At 42.9% G+C, this 18,433-nt stretch overlaps 1 protein-coding gene across 1 annotated transcript in view; it reads left to right on the forward strand.

Annotated features, from left to right (window-relative positions):
* Positions 1-18,433, forward strand: part of ccdc33 (coiled-coil domain containing 33) — a 64,275-nt gene that overhangs the window by 22,281 nt on the left and 23,561 nt on the right. The window contains exons 4-11 of the mRNA XM_030765312.1: positions 3,080-3,213; positions 5,243-5,352; positions 7,977-8,078; positions 8,785-8,876; positions 14,222-14,489; positions 14,949-15,078; positions 15,382-15,506; positions 15,890-15,961. Of these exons, the coding sequence (XP_030621172.1) occupies positions 3,080-3,213; positions 5,243-5,352; positions 7,977-8,078; positions 8,785-8,876; positions 14,222-14,489; positions 14,949-15,078; positions 15,382-15,506; positions 15,890-15,961 (1,033 nt within the window). The remainder of the gene's footprint in view (positions 1-3,079; positions 3,214-5,242; positions 5,353-7,976; positions 8,079-8,784; positions 8,877-14,221; positions 14,490-14,948; positions 15,079-15,381; positions 15,507-15,889; positions 15,962-18,433) is intronic.

Genomic DNA, 18,433 nt, shown 5'->3' on the forward strand with positions numbered 1-18,433 from the left:
TAAAATATAAACTGGTTTTACAAGGACTATGTGTTGTTTTGGCATAGTCTGATATTTTAAGAATAAAGTCTCATGTTGACGTATTTGACGCAGTCTGATGGAAGAGATGAGCCATCAGACGGTTATAGTTATTGTACAGTACATCCGGTTGAAATCTGGCCCAGGGCAGGAACCAGACAGCAGAAAAGACTTCATATACTTCTCAAGGTCTCTGGTTTTGAATATGCCAGAGACAGTGGAGAATGGTGTAGATGCAATCAATATTCATAAGTAATTTATAAATCATTGAGGATTTGATATCATGTTAGTTCTCAAGAGCTTTCCAAGGTGCAACACGAAGGGCTGATTTATCATTTTTAGACTTTTTCCCAGTTGCTCATAATCAGATTTGATCTTTTTCATTTGATCTCTTCTCTGTTTGAGAAATCACATGAATTTTTAATTTTTGTGTTCTGAGAACGGTGTGGTGATGGCTAAGACCAGTTGGCAGAATCACACTCTCAGAGGAAATGTCGTTTTGAAATGAATTAGCCGCCGCTTTTGAGGAAGGCAATAAATTGTGGTCGGAAATTTGTTGATTGGATGTGATTTGTACATAACTGTGTGTGTTTGTAGGCTTCCAATTCACAGTAAAAGTAGATTTAATTCTTCAGCACTTCTAAAGAACTGAGATATGTGTTCGGTTTTTGTCTCCGCTAATAGCTGCCAAAAAGAGGCCAGAAAAAAGATACAGTGTAGCTTTACATATCCCTCCTAGCTTCAAATTCAGAAGTTAAAATCATTAGAAAGTTCCAAACATCTGTCAACCTTTTAAAGCTTCCATTAAAACTTTCTGAAGGTTTAAAACACAGTTAGAATGCATTAGATGTTATAGTCAGATATAGTTAGATGTGAGCATGGAGACTTTGAGATAAATCAGAGAGATGAGAGGGTCCGTTAACAGAATCGCGGAGAAGTTTTGGTCGGAGAGAGTCCGGCGTCTTCCGTTCCCAGCGTTCCCCGCCTTCCCAGCGGGAGCAGAACGGAATGGCTGCACACTTAATGAGAGATTTCTCAGCACTCCCCAGTCCTCTGTCTGCTGCTGCCGCTTCTATAACAATGCTAATGCAGACTGACGTTTGCAAGGTTGTTAAAGTACCAAGGATCACTGGGGATCAGCTGTGGGAAAAAGGGAATTGAAGACACAATAAGAAAACCATACAAGCCTTTGTTTTCAGTCAGCATCTGCTCTCCATGCACGTATTTATTCTCTATTTATTCAGTATACCACACTAGTTTTGATTGATTTTGGTCACATAGTACCGCAGACATTTTAGAACAAAATGACTGGGTACCTTTTTTTTTTTTGCTTGTTTTTCATGTTTTTTTATGGTCATACATGGATGTATTTTTAGTTTGCTGTTTGTAGTAGTTACTTGATTTTATCGTAGTGACATATCTGTGTCATGAGAACAAAAAAGGGTTTTGCTCTTTTTGTCTCTGCAACATTTGTGTGTTTGTATTTTGGGTTGTTGTTTTTTTTTTTGTAAATTGATATGTGATTCCTAACTGAGCATAATCCTAATGACTGAGTGAAACTCAGTTCACAGACTTTTAATGAATGGATTTCTAAATCTCAGCCCTTGAACTCTTTGTGAACTGGTGCATGAAAGCTGAACTTCTGTGCCTTCTGTGATGAAGAGCGGAGAAGCCAGTTTGTTCTCTTTGTCACAGTGTCCCTTAAAGAAAAACTTTTTCTTTCTTTTCACTTCCCTCCTCATAGCGTTGCGTAATGATATCGATAACTTCGGCTGTCCTTAAAGTATCCATTTCAAATGAGTCATTACTCATTTTTACCTACTATAGCCAGATACACAGATCATGTAACTATACTCCTTTTCCCAAGTAATGGGCAGACTTCACTAAACACAGACAAATCCTGTGTGCAGGTAGTTTCTAACAGTTGCTAGTGTGTCCTGTGATATAAAGAGTGCATGCACTTGTGCAAAAATTCAAAGGTTAAGTGTGGACTGTGTACCTATTCATTCTCAAGCCACCAGTCACAGGCACTTTCACCATCAAAATGTCAGGCACACATCACATGGTTAGAGGGACGCAAGGCTCAGATGCTTATGCAGATCATTAACCAAATGTATTTAGAATATACATTTAGCTTTATGTAGCCTAGTAGCCTTGCCAAAGGACTGGTGATATGATGATCTTGTCAAGAAGACACTGATCCCATAATCAAAGCTCTGGCCATGTATTTGGTAGTCTGTGTGGTCTTTGTTTACATAGAGGCTCCATTTACTTGCTCTGTCCATCTCAGACGTGTGTACTGCATCCAAAGCAACTGATTTATCAAAATCAGGCCCGTCACATCTCCTGACTGTCCATCTTATTGAATGTTTTCTGGTCCCAGCCTTCCATCTGGTACAGGGGAGTGTGAACTGGAGGTGGGGGCTTGGGAGAGGGGCAGGAAGCTATCTATGCATTCGACAGCCCGATTAAACTCACGAGGTTTGTCAGGCGCGGGGAAAGGACAGGAGGCAGGTGGCACGTTTTCTTTTAGTCCTTTTTAAGAGGGATTAGACTTCAGCCGCGAGAAAAAAAGGGGGGGTGTGCGCATTTTTATTAAATAGTTCAAAGGTTTTAGAAGAAGGAGGGAACTCATGTGATTAGTGGAGCATTATGATGCCTGTTTTATGTGTTTTATAACAGCAGGACTTGTTCTTTTTAAGGAAAGGGATGTTAGTGATAACTCTTAGACCATTGGAATCCCAGTCCAATGTTTTCTTACGGATTGCATTAATGTTATATTAAGGTTATATTAAGCTTTGAAGTTGTGAGGGGGATTTGTGACAATTCATTGTGTAATAGCAGAAATGCACACAAGTAATTATTTTGAGGTGTAGCAACACACGTAGTGCTGGAACTTTGAGAAAGGCCAACATTAAGCAATATTTAATCTGCTTAAAATTACTGAGTATTTATTGTGTGTGCTCTGAGTTTGACACACACAATTCAGGAACTTACTGTGCTTGGGCCATGTATTTGTGTGTGTCTGTGTGTGTGTGTGTCTGTGTTTTTGTGTGTCTAGGATGAGTGGAGAGGATGAGACTCGTGGGTGGAAGAGTCAGGGCGTGACCCACTGCCCTCCACTGCCCACTCATTGCCCCTCCTGGGAGGAGAGTGTCTCTTTGGGGCTTCAAGATCAGCAAGCGCTTACGGAGGGTGAGCCAGCTCACTGCTACACCACCAAAATAGGATCAAACGATTGGGTAATGTTGTGTGGGCTTATGTGCAGTCTGTACATTACAGGGGACACAAAAGCCTCACCCAGCGTCCTAAAGGAAATGTTTTTCTGGTTTAAAAAAACAGAAAGAAATAAAAGAAAAATGCAGTGTTGGCATAGCATGCGAGATTGTGGAGATGGTGCTTGGTTTAATAAGAGAAAAGCAATCCCACGTAAAGTGATTGTAAGACATTTCTTAAGGGTATTTATAATAATGTAGACAGTTGGCAGTTCTGTAGCAAGCAAATAAAGTACATATCTAAAAAAAAGATAGAAGCTAAACATTTGCTCTCAGGGTTCCTCATTTATCAGTCCCAAGGCAGGGAAGAGCATGTATAAGTCTGTGCAGTGATGTTTTTAATTGTGAGGAATGACATAACAGCAGTGTGCCACATTAATGGGAGGACATTCTGTTGATATAACAGATGCTTTCTTTCCATGACCTTTATCATTTGCCAAAAGTGAAACATGATGTAAAGATAGCTTTCTTGTCTGTGATACAGCTTTCTGTATGTGCTGCTTTATGGGTCCAGTTTGAATCTGACCTCTAAAACACTCAAGTACAAAGCCAGTGAGCACTCCTTATTGGTATTCACTCTGTAGTTTTGCTTTGAGGTGTTTTCCATTGTGGTGTGGAGAAGACATAAAAAAAAAGTAAATTTGGTGGATACTACCGAGCCATGGTTGCCACCTCGGTCTTTAAATGCTAATAAAAGAAGTTTTTTTGTTCCCTCTCTCTCTCGCTCTCTTTCTCTCTCTCTCTCTCTCTCTCTCTCTCTCTCTCTCTCTCCATGTGTCATTGGAGAGACAGAGTGATGGGGATGTGTGTATGTGTGTGTGTGTGTGTTTGAAATTGCTTTGCCTTGATCTGCTAGTCAGCGTTGTGAAAAGGCCTCTCTGTTGATGATAATTGCAGAGCTTGGGTCTGATTATTCCAACCGCATGGTCCCTGCCTGTTAACTGACAGCATAATTACACAGGGGCTTTAATGGTACTCCCCAAGAGTGGCGTGAATGATTGCTCTGCATGTGCTGGAAATGCTGATGGAATCGGGCGAGGTACAGCGGCATCTTAAACCCCTACGAGAGTCTGCTCGCCATCCCTTTGTTTGAGCACTCGTTTTTATGCTCTTCCCCTGGGCTGACGAGCACACCCATTGGCTGTCGACAAAGTCAGGGGGTTGGCTTTCAGTGTTGGGAGGGCTTTCGCGACACCTTGGCGATACGAGTGGGAGAAGGCTCTGGAACACGGTTGGGTTGTTTCTGAAGATAACCACCTTGGAGTAGCTGTTTAGTGGTCGGAAGGATGGCACAGATTCATTGACCAACAAGGAGATCCAACACCAAGCCAAGGAATAGAGTGAAAACCGTGCCTCCTCTTTCAGCCCGACCTTTTCACACCACCATACTGCTGATGGAGGATATGTGAACACACGTTCTGTTCTCAAAGAGATCTGCACATATACTCACTAAAGACGCTGTGTGTCTGAGTCACTTTGTCAGCAGAACACTGAGACAGGCTAAATTTGGGCTGAACAGTCTCCATGACTTCAGGCTCTGACTAGAGTACAAGAGTAGGCAAAGGGTCACATTAAGTTCATAGCATGCCCAGAGTCAAGAGCATCTGAGAACAGTGACAACAGTGATGGAAGCACGCAAGTTACGGGAGCCCCAATTATTCATCCACTCCTCTCAGATTTCATACTTTATGACACCCTTTTATTTCCACATAGACTGCTAGAATCAGACATACCGTAGCATTACCTCCTTCCGCCCCAGAATATCTCTTGTATAGATTCACACAGCTTTTAACATGCTAAAGATCTTCACAATACAGTGCGATGATTTAATCACAGTCTAAAGTTCCCATTTTACCAAAAGTACGGTCCTATTCACTTTTTCCCATCCTTGTTATCAGAAAGTGCAAGGTAAACAAATGTTGCCGTCTGTCCATACCAATCCTTTGCAGTGGTGATTCTTAGTGTGGCTGACAGTAGGACCAAGGAACTGCTGGCTTACTTTCGCCTTCCTGTCACACACCTGCAGCCTTTCCGGCACTACCACCTGGAGCTGGTGCAGGTGAGTGTATCCCATCTCTACCTGTGCAAATAAATCTTCTTCATCTGAAGCTAGTCCATAAGACCCATTCTCACCTTCCTTTTCGCTGTATGTAGTCTTGTCACCCTCCCTGCCCTAGACTGCAGCTCTTCAGTCATCCTGTTAGTCCACTTCTAAAACATAAGAGGTTTTCTCTGATTTGCTCCTCAACACCATACAGCCTACCTGGGGTACATGATTGCAACCAATCAGAGTGTACCACCCACCTTCCTTTCATTAACATGAAGCATCATATGGGCTGTTAAAATTAGCGCAGTTTTCTGTATGCAGTCCAGCTCTTGTCATCAGCTTGATATCTTACCTTACCACACCACCCCCAGCCACACAGAAGAGATGGGATTGTAGGTAAAAGAGAGAACAGCAGGGTTTCAGAGCCTGTGTGTGATTTGAACACTGCCCATCATCCCCCTGCTTTAGGGGGAAACTGCATGATCCTGGCAGACCTGAGTCTGTTGGTATTGAGCGTAAGAATCTGCCTCGGGCGTTGTCGTTCAAACAGGGCAGTGTAACGGGGCACTATGAATAAACCATGCACCCCGTACCCTTCCTAAAGCACCAGCACACTGCTGCTATCGCATTTACTTCTGACATGACTCTGGATTATTACTGTTAGATATAGAAAGGAAAATGTTGCATTCAGTTTTGTCTTTGAATAAACTGAGTTCATAATCTATAAGCAGGTTTTAGCAGGTCAGGTTTTTTTTAATCCCATTTATAGTGTATCGTTAATTATTGCCATACTTTATAAAACAGACACATCTATTTATGTTTATATTTGTTTATTTACTATCTGTATGTGTACATATCTATCTGTCTGTCTGTCTGTCTGTCTTTTTACCTTTTTAAGTCACTCTCCCTCCATCATGTATGGGTATCAGTTTCTCCCCCTATGCAACCCAAGTGTGTTTGTATTCAATATTGATTTTCTTCAGATCTTCAGAAGGCTTCTCTGTACATTCATTATACATTCTGTGTAGGTTTTTCTCTCAGCTGTGATTGTATCTGCATATAATCAGTAGGATGGGAATTAGATCAGTGACACTTAGTTAAATCAGAATAGCTTTTGCCTCAAGAGTTGTACAGCTACGTCGGCCCATATCGAGAGTAAGAGTGGTTTTGAAAAATGAAAAATGCATGGGCAGGATGAGTGCAGCAGGTTTTTTCTGGAGGACATCTCCACTGAACACTTCACAGTGTGTGTGTGTGTGTGTCTGTGTGTGTTTGTGTTTGTGTTTGTGTGTGTGTGTGTGTGTGTGTGTGTGTGTGTGTGTGTGTGTGTGTGTGTCTGTGTGCAGTATCTGAATCCTGTGAGATGTGATTTCTGTTTTTATTCCTAGAGTCTGGCCTCTCAGCTGTCTTTGTCTAGTCGGAGCTTTCCGGAGAGAGAGAATCTGGGTTCATGCATGATAGACCCTTTACCCTTCTCTTCTCTCCGTTCCCCAAATCAGCTTTCAGACTGAGAGACATCAATTATTCATAGTTTCTTCAGTGTCCACAGCACTGAAGGCTCTGCAGTAGCTTCTCCCCTTTGTTAGTTACTGCACTGATAATTACTGTTAATCTTTAGTTCATTAATGGTATTGTGCAGCTACATTTTATTCTTAATCGTGTGTTATATATCAGTTATCAACGACAAATTCATATGTAACATATGAAACTTTATTAACATGCAACTACAGCGCTGGTTAAAATTTTAAACTGCCTCCCAAAATTACCATCCTTTGCTATTTTATAGTTTGGGATTTAAATGCATGCAAATTAAAGATGCTGTTTTTTTCTACTTACTCAGCAACTTCCAAACGAAAAAGAATAGTCATTTAATAGGAAAACTCCTATTGCTTTTCCTCTCGGACAATAAAGACTTTTGGCAGAATGTTTACTCAGGCTAAATGAATCATATCAGATACTATGCTGTACAGCTGAATGGGGAAATTAAGAACTCTAGCTATGTGAAGCTGGATGGATTTCAGGTTCTTGGTGAGAGACTGGTTGTGATGTTGTGATGATAATTCTTGTCTTAGGCTTTGCCCAGCATTGGCTGGCTGTCATTTATGGGGGTCATAAAAATTGATCGTCCCTCGGTGTTGTTTTAATGGAAGAACACTCTGGAGAGTGTCCAGCTGTAATCACAGACACTCTTTGGCCTCCATGCTCCTCCGTGTCTCACACCCGGGAGACAAATGACCACATTTAAACACTTGAAGTCTGAATCACAAAACCGGGAACATGTTCAGCGTGAAAACCGTTTACGGTAATGATGATGACAGACTACTGCCTAAACGTGGCTCTGATACTTTAAACCAGTCACTAAAACTCCAAACCCAAACTCACACTGCGGTCACCTGCAGTCACAAACATCTTTTTTATATCTGATATTCAAGACATGGATTTTGTCAGGAATTTCATGGAATTCCTATGTAAACTACATGGAATATGTGTTGCATTATTACAGCCTCATATAAGTCTTATGATATGTTATTACTGTTCTTGGACTTGAGCTGTTTTAACCATATGTTGTATTTGTATGTATTGTATGCTCTGTGACTGCTGACTGCTCATCCCTGTTGTTACTGTCTGTTTCCTAGGCTCATAGGATGTCTCCCACAGGGGTGCGGCTCTACGTTACCATGGTACGCAAGCTCAGCCTTCTCCCCGGGCTGCCATGTTTCTCCTTCACGGGGTTGGAGGTAAAGGCTACTAACAGGTCTGCGGTGTGGCCCGTCGGTCTATCTGTAGAATGTGGCTGAGCTTGGTTGGACTTGCATGGTTACATAAAAAGATTTACAGTTCTCATGCCATGTATGATAATCTAGTGGATTGAACATTACACAAATACTCGCTGCTGCAAGCGGATTTGGTTTGGTCATTAATTCAGCATACACACACACAGACACACACGCACACACACACACTGATTGTTTTTTAAAAATAAAATGAGTTATTTTTAGATTTAATGTACGATAGAGTTTTTCTCTAATTACATTCTGCATTATTCAGCTACCTGATCTCTCTTTTCCTGATTCAGATCTTGTCTCAATATCATGAAAGCAAAAAAAAAACCAAAAAGGCTAACTTAATCTGCCTGTCTCAGAGTTTCCCATTAACTCAATCATGGCATTGATCTCATTCATGCCAGGAGGTATTGAATACTGATTGAGTTTAAATGCTGCTACGTGTGGCTGCATTACTTTTACAGACTGCTGAGTGTGTTCAGTGTACAGATTCACTCCTAAAAATAAGGAGCACCACTTTAATGCACTTCTCTTTCTCTCTTATTGTCCCCAAAACTCTTCCTTCATTATTTTTGTCTGTCTTTCTTTTGTTGTTTGTGTTCTCTTTTTTTGTTGTCCATCTAACTGTCTGGCACTCGGTCTCTCTCTTTGTGTGACTCAGGTGCTCCTTAAGGCCATGCGAGGCCCCCTGAAGGAGCCAGTGGGGCCCCTGGTTGCCGTGGCGCGTGTCGTTCCTGACTATGATTCGTACAGGTCAGCTCTGTCCCCGACTCATGCTCTGTCTCAGTATGAATGCTCATGCATGGAGTCATTGTGTTGGCTGAGATGCACTAGGAGTGGAGCACTCTGTAGGTCAGAGAGAGACAGAGAGAGAGAGAGAGAGACAGATATGCATTAATCGTATCTTCCTGCTGCACAAGCTAATGGACGTCAGGTCCATGACTTCAATTAACAGAAACAGCAGCTAGTGATCCACTGCACTGTAAGCTAAAAATAGCTCTTTAAAAGCTTGAATCTAGGGGAGGGGTCTTTGAGCAGAGAGAGAGGTAAAGGGGAAAAAATTGCCATAACTGATAAGGGTCTTCATAAGACCCAGAGCTTGGTTTGCATTAATTGCTTTTGTGTGATGGCCACTCACTGCACATTGTCATGGTTCACCACAGTGCTTCTGGGAAATGTCAGTATCCCTCGTCTCATTGGATGTTCACACTGTTGTTAGCTGCTAATTGTTTCTGTAACTGTATCACCGGAGTTGTTAATGAGGTTTAATGTAGCACCATTTGGCAAACTATGTTCAATAAAAAACTCACGAAAAATTTTGTCCCCGTCAGCAAAAATAATTATGCCGTTTTCTCTGATTGTCATTTCTCATTTTTTAAGGATTAATTTCATTTAATTCAGTTTGCAGATAAGTGTCCTTCGTTTAATTTAGATCAGTCAACCTCATTTATTGTTTTTCAGAAATCCATTAGCTTGATGTCAAGATGTGAGTTGTGTGTCTCTGTATATATGTCTCTCTCTCTCTCTCTCTCTCTCTCTCTCTCTCTCTGTCTCGCTTTCACTCTCTCTCTCTCTCTCGCTCCCTCTCTCCCCCTCTGTGTGTGTGTGTGTGTGTGTGTATGTGGAGAGCTGGAAGGTGTGAATGATATGCAGTCTGTGGGTGTGTGTTTGGACATGGGTGAGGCTCTGCCCGTCTCCTCCCTTCGACAGGTCTCGCCTCACGTACTGTGCTACTAATAATAGTGGAGCTGTTGCCAGGGCACAAATGGAAGTGCGACTCCATGTTTTATTTATTTTTTGCTCCAGACCCAAATGGATTTCCTCTGCCATGGCAGAGGTGTAATCTCCTGGCTGACTGCTGGACTGACACCTTCATGTTTTCATTTATCAGCAGTGTGTGCCTGAGCAACAGTTCTATCTCCTCATCATTCAGGCAATCTGCTGGACAAACTACTCTTCTTATGGAAGTTATGTCTCCCGTCAGTCACCCAAAAATGTATAGGATGTTTTAAGAAATGTATCTGTAAACACACACATGCGCGCGCACACACACACACACACACACACACGTACACACACACACACATACACACACGCAGACAAACATATGTTCTCTCTCTTTTGCTCCCTCTGTCTGTCTATCTCTCTCTCTCTCTCTCTCTCTCTCTCTCTCTATCTCTCTCTCTCTCTCTCTCTCTCTCTCTCTCTCTCTCTCTTTTACTCATTCTCATCACCTCCCTATCTCTTTCTTCCTGTTCTATGATTTATGTGTTTGTTTTTGATTTGTCTATGTCTGTGTCTGTTCAGCATATCTCTCCTAAATATCAAATATTATCCCCTCAAATGCAGAACAGAATCATGTCAGTGTCTAAGTTTAGGGTGGATCATATTCAGGTTGAATGAATAGTACACTGTTGGGTGGTTTTTTCTTCCTCTGTGTCGCAGGGACACTATGCTGGAAAGAAAGCCAAGATTAGCAGGAGTTTCTGTGAGCACTCTCTTCTTCCCCCAGTCTACGGAGTCAACTTTCACTGAACCGTCCCCCAGTGCCCTGGGTCAGCCACAGGTCAGCCAGTCTTACTCTGTACCTACTCATCACTAACTTGCTCTTTACTCACCACATACTCAACACTCATCCAACCCGCTAAGATCACTTACTCACCACATACTCACCACTTACTAAACTCTCCGTAACCTCTTACTCACCACATACTCAACACTTACTCAGTTCTCAGTCACCTCTTACCCACCACATACTCACCACTTACTAAACTCACCGTAACCTCTTACTCACCACATATTCACCATTTACTCAACTCTCAGTCACCTCTTACCCATCATATACTCAACACATATTCAACTCTCCGTAACCTCTTACTCACCACATACTCACCACTTACTAAACTCTCAGTAACCTCTTACTCACCACATATTCACCATTTACTCAACTCTCCGTAACCTCTTACTAACCACATATTCACCATTTACTCAACTCTCAGTCACCTCTTACCCATCATATACTCAACACATATTCAACTCTCAGTAACCTCTTACTCACTACATACTCACCACTTACTAAACTCTCAGTAACCTCTTATTCACCACATACTCACCACTTACTAAACTCTCAGTAACCTCTTACTCACCACATACTCAACACATATTCAACTCTCAGTCACCTCTTACTCACCACATACTCAACACTTACTCAATTCTCAGTCACCTCTTACTCACCACATACTCAACACTTACTCAACTCTCATTCACCTCTTACTCAACACATATTCAACTCTCAGTCACCTCTTACTCACCACATACTCAACACTCACTCAATTCTCAGTCACCTCTTACTCACCACATACTCAACACTTACTCAACTCTCATTCACCTCTTACCCACCACGTACTCACTGCATACTCAACTCTCAGTAACCTCTTATTCACCACATACTTACCACATACTCAACTCTCAGTAACCTCTTACTCACCACATATTCAACACTTACTCAACTCTCAGTAACCTCTTACTCACCACATGCTCACGCTCAGTAACCTCTACTCACCACATATTCACTACTTATTCAGCCCTCTATAACCATGCATTCACTCTATTCAGCCTTCATTCATATCGTACCTTTAATCACTCACTTACTATGTAACCTCATTAATTCTTCCTTAACTCACCCCTGGAGCAGCACCCAGCTCTAACTCACAGCTTACTCACCTCTAACTTACCACTGAGAGACCACTTACTCATGACTTACTCACCCCTTATTCACACCTGCAAACATCCCATTAAAACATGAATAGTAGTGTACAGGCAGACAGGGAGAAATATCAGCAGTGAACTCTTCCATAGTTAGTAAAATGCCTACAGACTCTAACACTGAGGGGATCAGAGAGGTCAGGCAGACAGGTAGAGAGAGAGAGAGTTAGATAGAGAGAGAGGAACAGACAGGACTCCTGTAATATTGTATCTGGTTAAGCTGTGTGTATCATTGTATGCCTCTCTGCTGTTCTCTGCGTCCCTTCACCCTCTGTTCAACAGTCTGCTCAGTCGTTAGGCACCAACACACACACACCACACACACACTACCTTTTCCCTCACACAACTTTCTCCCCCCCCACACACACACACACACACACACACACTCACACACTCACACAAAGAGCACGGTTGTAGGAGAGCGTGTCATCTCTTCTCTCACTCATGGTTAATGTGTATTCTACTGAGACCTCAGCCTTGCTTTGACCATATTGATCTTCCTACAGAACTGCTGGCCTGCATTTATCTATCCGTCCATCCATCTTCCTCCCTGCCTCTCTACACATCTATTCACCCCTGTGTCACCATCCTTTCATTAGTTAAACATCATTTGCTTTCACCTGCCTTACATACTTTACTTCACAGTAAAAGAGCTTGTCTTCATACAGAGTTCATCTTCATTAAGGAAATGCCTTGCCTTTAATTACATGGATAGAGGTATATGTACAGTGCTGATTAGCTCAAATGAAAGCATAAGTATTTTAGTGTGATAATGGTGTTTATACTGTGACTGGTGTAATGACACAGGGGATGAGGAGTGAGGTGTGATGTGTAGGGTTGAATCCACATTTACATTTTCTGCCCGAGTGCTACTGCTTCACCACCTGTCACGGAATGTGTATCTTGGCATAGGAGTGTGTGTGAGTGTGTGCTTGTGTGTGCATGTGTTTGCGTGTATGTGCTTGCGTGTGTGTGTGTTTGTGTGTGCGCGTGTATGTGTGTGTGCATTTATGTGCATGTGTGTTTTTGTATGTCTGCATGTGCATGTGTGTGTACACCCATATGTTTTTTTGTATGTCTGTGTGGTGTGTGTGTGTGTGTGCATGCATGCATGCATGTGTTTGTTTGTATGTCTGTGTGTTGGGTGTGTGCGAGTTCATACGTGTGTGTGTGTGTGTTTTCATGAGTGTGTTTGTGTGTGCATGCACCTATGTGTGTGTGTGTGTGTAGGTATATAAAAACATGAGAGACATGTGAGGGTAGATTTGCCAAGCTGCTCCTGTGCCATCTGTGCCCAGTCAGTGCTGTGGCATCTCCATGTGTCCCTCTCTTTCTATAGCCACTCCTATAGTGCACACTCAAATTTAACACCCGTTCACTCATTTTCTGTACCATGGGAAGGGATCATGACTTTCTCTGATGAAACGCCTCTGCCATCTAGGTCCTCCAAATATCATCTGTATTCTCATCAATCTGCAATAACATTCATCAGATTTGCATTTTGAAAAATAATTGAACATAATTTTGCACAATTTTCATGCAAATTTCAACATCTTAGCAGCTAGAAAGGCTGTTAAAAGATTAGCAAAATCACTGACCTTTCATCAAAGTATGCTCATTGTTGCTGGCAGAGGCGGGCGGGACAAAATCTTTAAATTCGGCATTAATTTCCATGATTAGAATGTCAGTTTGTGGTGTAATTGCCTTGAGTAATGACAGCGGAGAGGCAATCGATAAGGAGCCAAGGAGTTGCTGTCACTATTGACCTTTGTATGTGCTTAGGGACGCCGTGCCAATGACATTTCTGGAACATGGACCTCCAGGGAGAAACGCTTGTCTAGTGACAGCCCAAATTACACCCCATGTGTTTGCCAGGACACTTCGGCTTCTTCCTGAACAAAAACACACACTATAAACCAGCAGCCAACTTCTGTCCCCGTCTGTACTGTAGGAAGTTACTTTAAGAGTCTTGAGTCCAATGTTGAGTGGTTCTGTTGAAAAAGGGTTGTGCCCTGAGATGATACTGCCTCTTCCATAGAGATGAATTGTGTTTGTCTAATGATAGTAACAAATCTAAGTATCATTACTATCAGTGAATTTTCACAAAGCTGATAGCATTACTATTTCTGTGTTCTATTCCGGCTTTTGGAAAAATCGTCTGAGAACACCCAAAACAAATTCAAAACAGACTCTCACTTGCACCACTAACATCTGTTCAACCTCAGTTTGTCTAGACTCTCCTCTTTGACATTTTAAACCGCACTGTCCTCCGCCTGCAGCTCGGTCCCTGAGTTCAGTCTCTCACACTCCTGATCGTACTCGCCCTGCCTCAGGGCGCAGTGCCAAGGAGCAGAGCTGGGCCTGGTTCCTCCGAGGGTGACTGCCATCTGCCAGCTCTGCCCGCTGCCCCAGAGATCCAGCCAGGTGCTGGGCATGCTCACACCTCAGTCTGTCCCCCGGGGGGCAACGCATTCTGGGCCAACTGTTGATCCACAAATCTACAGAGCACCAGTGGAGCAAGGGATGACTTTCTTTAATTTAGACATGAAAAAGAGACAAGCGCAGATGCCCGCCGATACTCGGCTCGATGACTGCGATCCCGTTCACCGAAGATGTGCCGCGTATGCAATTTAATTAGCTGGAATAATGAACGGTTTATTGCACTGTTTATGTTTTTTGCATAATACAAATATACAGAGTATTCAGTGGGGATGGTAATGTGCAGTCGTAACGCAAACATAACATGTACAAATTTATTGAGCTGAATCCTAAAAGACCGCCGAGAGAGAGTGTGGCTGTGTGTGTGTGAGAGAGAGAGGGAAAGGGTGTGTGAGTGTATGTGTGCATGTGTGTACATGAGAGAGACTGAGAGAAAGAGAGCGAGAGAGAGAGAGGGAGTGTATGCATAAGAGATGAAGGGGTGTGTGTATATATGTGCGTATGCGCGTGTGTGTGTGTGTGTGTGTGTATGTGTTTGTGAGAGAGAGAGAGAGTTTAATATTTCATGCTGATGTGCTGTCTGTCTCACAGCACACCTCTCCCCCTCTGTGTGTTGTGCAGGTCTCTAGGGTGGGGTTGCCCCCGGAGCAGCCCGTGTGGAATCACTGTTTCCTCTTCCTGGGTCGAGACTGTGCCACCATTTTCACAGGAAGAGCTGCTCTGGTGCTGGAGTACTACCCCATCGGCACCGGTGATGAGACGTCTGATGATCCCTATCTCTGTGGCTGACTGGCATTTAGTATAGCTATTATAGTATCGTATACAGCATGAGTACATATTATGAAACTGAGAGTTTAATAAGAGTTTAATGAAAAACCGAAGTGCCAAATTTTGACCTTCATTTGACATTCATGTCAAAATAATGCAAATATGAATTTGAAGGGACATGTTACACATTTTAGATAAAAATGGAATGAAATAGACTGACTTACATCTCTCCCTCTCTCTCCCCTATGTTTCCCCTCTCTGTCTCTCTCTCTCTCTCTGTCTCTAGCTGTGAGCTCGTTTGCCTGGTACCTGCGGAGCCCCGTGGCGTTCTCAGGGCTGTGTCTGGATCAGCTGCTCTACAGGAAGCTGTTATCAGAGGAAGGCCTGAGGGTGGACAGACTGCCACTGCAGGTCAGACAGGAGATGGGTAGAGAATGAACCGTCTCTCTGTGCATTCAGATTGCATTGTATGTTGGTTTCTTTGCTCTTGCGTTAGTTCAGTCGCTTGCTTGTCCATTCCGTTCTGTATTGATGAGTTTACATGCTTCTGTCTCTTCAGGTAAGACAGGACAAGTGTGGAGGACAAAGCATGGTAGTTCATCTCCGTAAATGATATCTGATAGATCTCTGGGTTGGGAAAAAAGTGCAACCATTTTCTGACAGTAATGGAAAAAGGGCATTTGACAGGAAATTGGAGGAACTGTTGCCATCTGCTCTGTGTATGAGCAGTACATCAGGCCAGTAAAATTCAGATTGCCACTGATGATGTTATGGTAATATCGTGTTTTGCTCAGGGCAGCAGTCTCCAGACCAGCTCAGACACAGCCCCGTCCGTCAGCATCCTCCTTCGTCTCATTGGCTCGGAGGTGAGCGACCACGACAAGTTTCAGCCAATGAAAACAAACCTATTTTCACTTGTTCTTTTCTCATTTTCACTGCCACACGTGAGTCCTCTCCATGTGTTCTTTTGCTATGAAAAGAAAAAAAGTTACTTCCTTCACTGTGTCTCTACTCTGATGACCTCTGTTTGATTCAGACTAATGTTGTTATTGTCATAACACACCACAAAGCACAGACAGTACAGACGGAGAACAGGCTAAGTGAAAAAAAAAATCAGAATGAATGGAAAAATGAGAGTTAACTGATTAGTTGCTTTATAAAAGCATTAGCTGTGTTTTATAACAGGATCTGAGGCTCTGTATATGATTACAGAATCGCCCACTGTGTGGACAAATCCATCTCAATCCACCCTGCCCTGAGCTGTGGAACTGGCCACACATACACACACAAACACACACACACCTACCTACAGATACACACACACCCCTATACACACACACACACACACACACACACACGGTTCATAGTCTGGAGAGGGCACTAAAGCTATTTTATTGCTCTTTAATAATTACTATACAGTGTTATTATCTTAATGCAGCCAGTTTATGGGCACACAGGGACGGGAAGCGGTTTACCAGCCCTCTGGAGCTCTCTCCATCTCCATCTGTCTCTCCCTCCTCTTTTCCTTCCCTTCCCTCCCTGTGTCACTCCCTCGTTCTCTGTGCGACGGCTGATTCATTTTCCTTCTCTAACAGTGGCTCAGACATTGATTGTTACACAGTGATCTATGAGAGAGGCTGACCGTGTGTGGGTTGCGCTTTCCCGTACTGCAGGGATTCTGTGATTCTAACACGCATGCCTGTTTTAAAGGCTCTTTCAAAGTGATTTTTTGGACACAAGCACGACTCTAACAGAGGAATAGATCATACACCAAGATCATTTGTTTCTCCTGTCTTTGTGCTTTTGATTGTTAAGGAAGTATTAGTGTGGGATTTATGCTTTTCTTTTGGGTCATTCATATATTTCTTTTCTCCTTTAACCACTACTTCCACTATGTTAATTAATGATAATGTTAAGGAACCCCTTTCATTTTTTTGTTTTTTGTGTTTATCATTTGTACAATAATAATAGGTACACATGCATATGGCATGTAAATGCTTTCGTTTCTTGGCCCCACGGGGGGCGGCTGTGAGTTTGGGCGCTCCGGAGGGGTGTGGGGAAGGGGCTGGGCCGACGCCGCGGGTTTGGGCGCGCTGGTGTTAATTGCGTGCGAGTGCCAGTTGAAAGAGCAGAATGGTGGTGGTGTGAGGGAAACAAAGGGAGTGAAGCGGAGCAGATGAGCCCAGTGCCAGAGGCCTGCTCCTGGCTCCCACAGCAGCTCTGCATTCTGGAACCAAAGTCCTACAGGAATGAGGAGCAAAGACAACACAGCACTGAAGGCTTTGAGCTCCGGCGTCAGTGGAGGAGGGGCCCAGGCAGGGGGATAAAAGGGAGGGACTCAAGGGACTGTCTGAATTGGGAAGAGGGTAAAGGGTGTATGTTGAGGGAGTGGTCTTAGAGGATGACTTGGGATTAAAGATGATCATTTTTCAGACTTGGACTTTTTTGGATGGTTTTTTTTTAATGCTGGGGTTTTTCGGAATCCAGAATATAAATAACATAAACAAACATAAAAAGACACGAAGAAAATAAATGTCCTGTCTGCATAATTGGCGCCGGAGTTTTGCCCTCAATGATTAAAATTTTCTTTATTTTGAACTTCAGTTGTGAATATTTATACAGTCAGATGCAGAATGTATACTTTGAAAAGGAATTTTCATCTTTTATCAGAAATTGCACCAAAGCAGCGTTCAGTTTTCTCCTCTGAAAAGGCCGCACCTGTGATTTCCCTCCCCTGATGTTTATGTAAAAGCTTTTGCTGGAAGCCTTAGTAACGTATGTGTAATGGAGGGGGTTGGAGAGGTCAAACAATGTGCTGGCGACGTACAGTCAAATATGAGGCTCAAAGAGGAAAGGAGATACATTATTCAAAAGCGGGGGAGTTTAAGTGCAAAATTAATTTGTTTTTTTTATCCCCCCTTCTTTTCTTTCCAGTTTTCCAGACGATGAAATGAGTGAGTGCTCCCAGTCGTGCTGTAAAGTGCGGGGGAATTCATTGGCTTGAGTGTTATTGCTACACTGGAGCAGTAATGTTTTTTTTTTTCCCTGTGATTTTTTTGTTTTGTTTTGTTTTTTTCACGGCTGGCGCTCACTCTCTGTGTAATTATCTCCACGGCTGTTTCTGATGGCTATGATTGCGACAGAGGGCTGAGAGAATAGGGTAGGGCAGGTGTGTGTGTGGGTGGGTGTGTGCATGTGTGTGTGTGTGTGTGTGTGTGTGTGTGTGTGTGTGTGTGTGTGTATGCACTGTGTGCAAAAGCGTGTGTGTAAAACATACAGATATATGCAAGCTGAGAAAACCCACTTATCAGTGGGTTTGCAGTTTAATTGTAACTGAC

This window comes from Chanos chanos, chromosome 2, assembly GCF_902362185.1.
Source record: "Chanos chanos chromosome 2, fChaCha1.1, whole genome shotgun sequence".
NCBI lineage: Eukaryota > Metazoa > Chordata > Actinopteri > Gonorynchiformes > Chanidae > Chanos > Chanos chanos.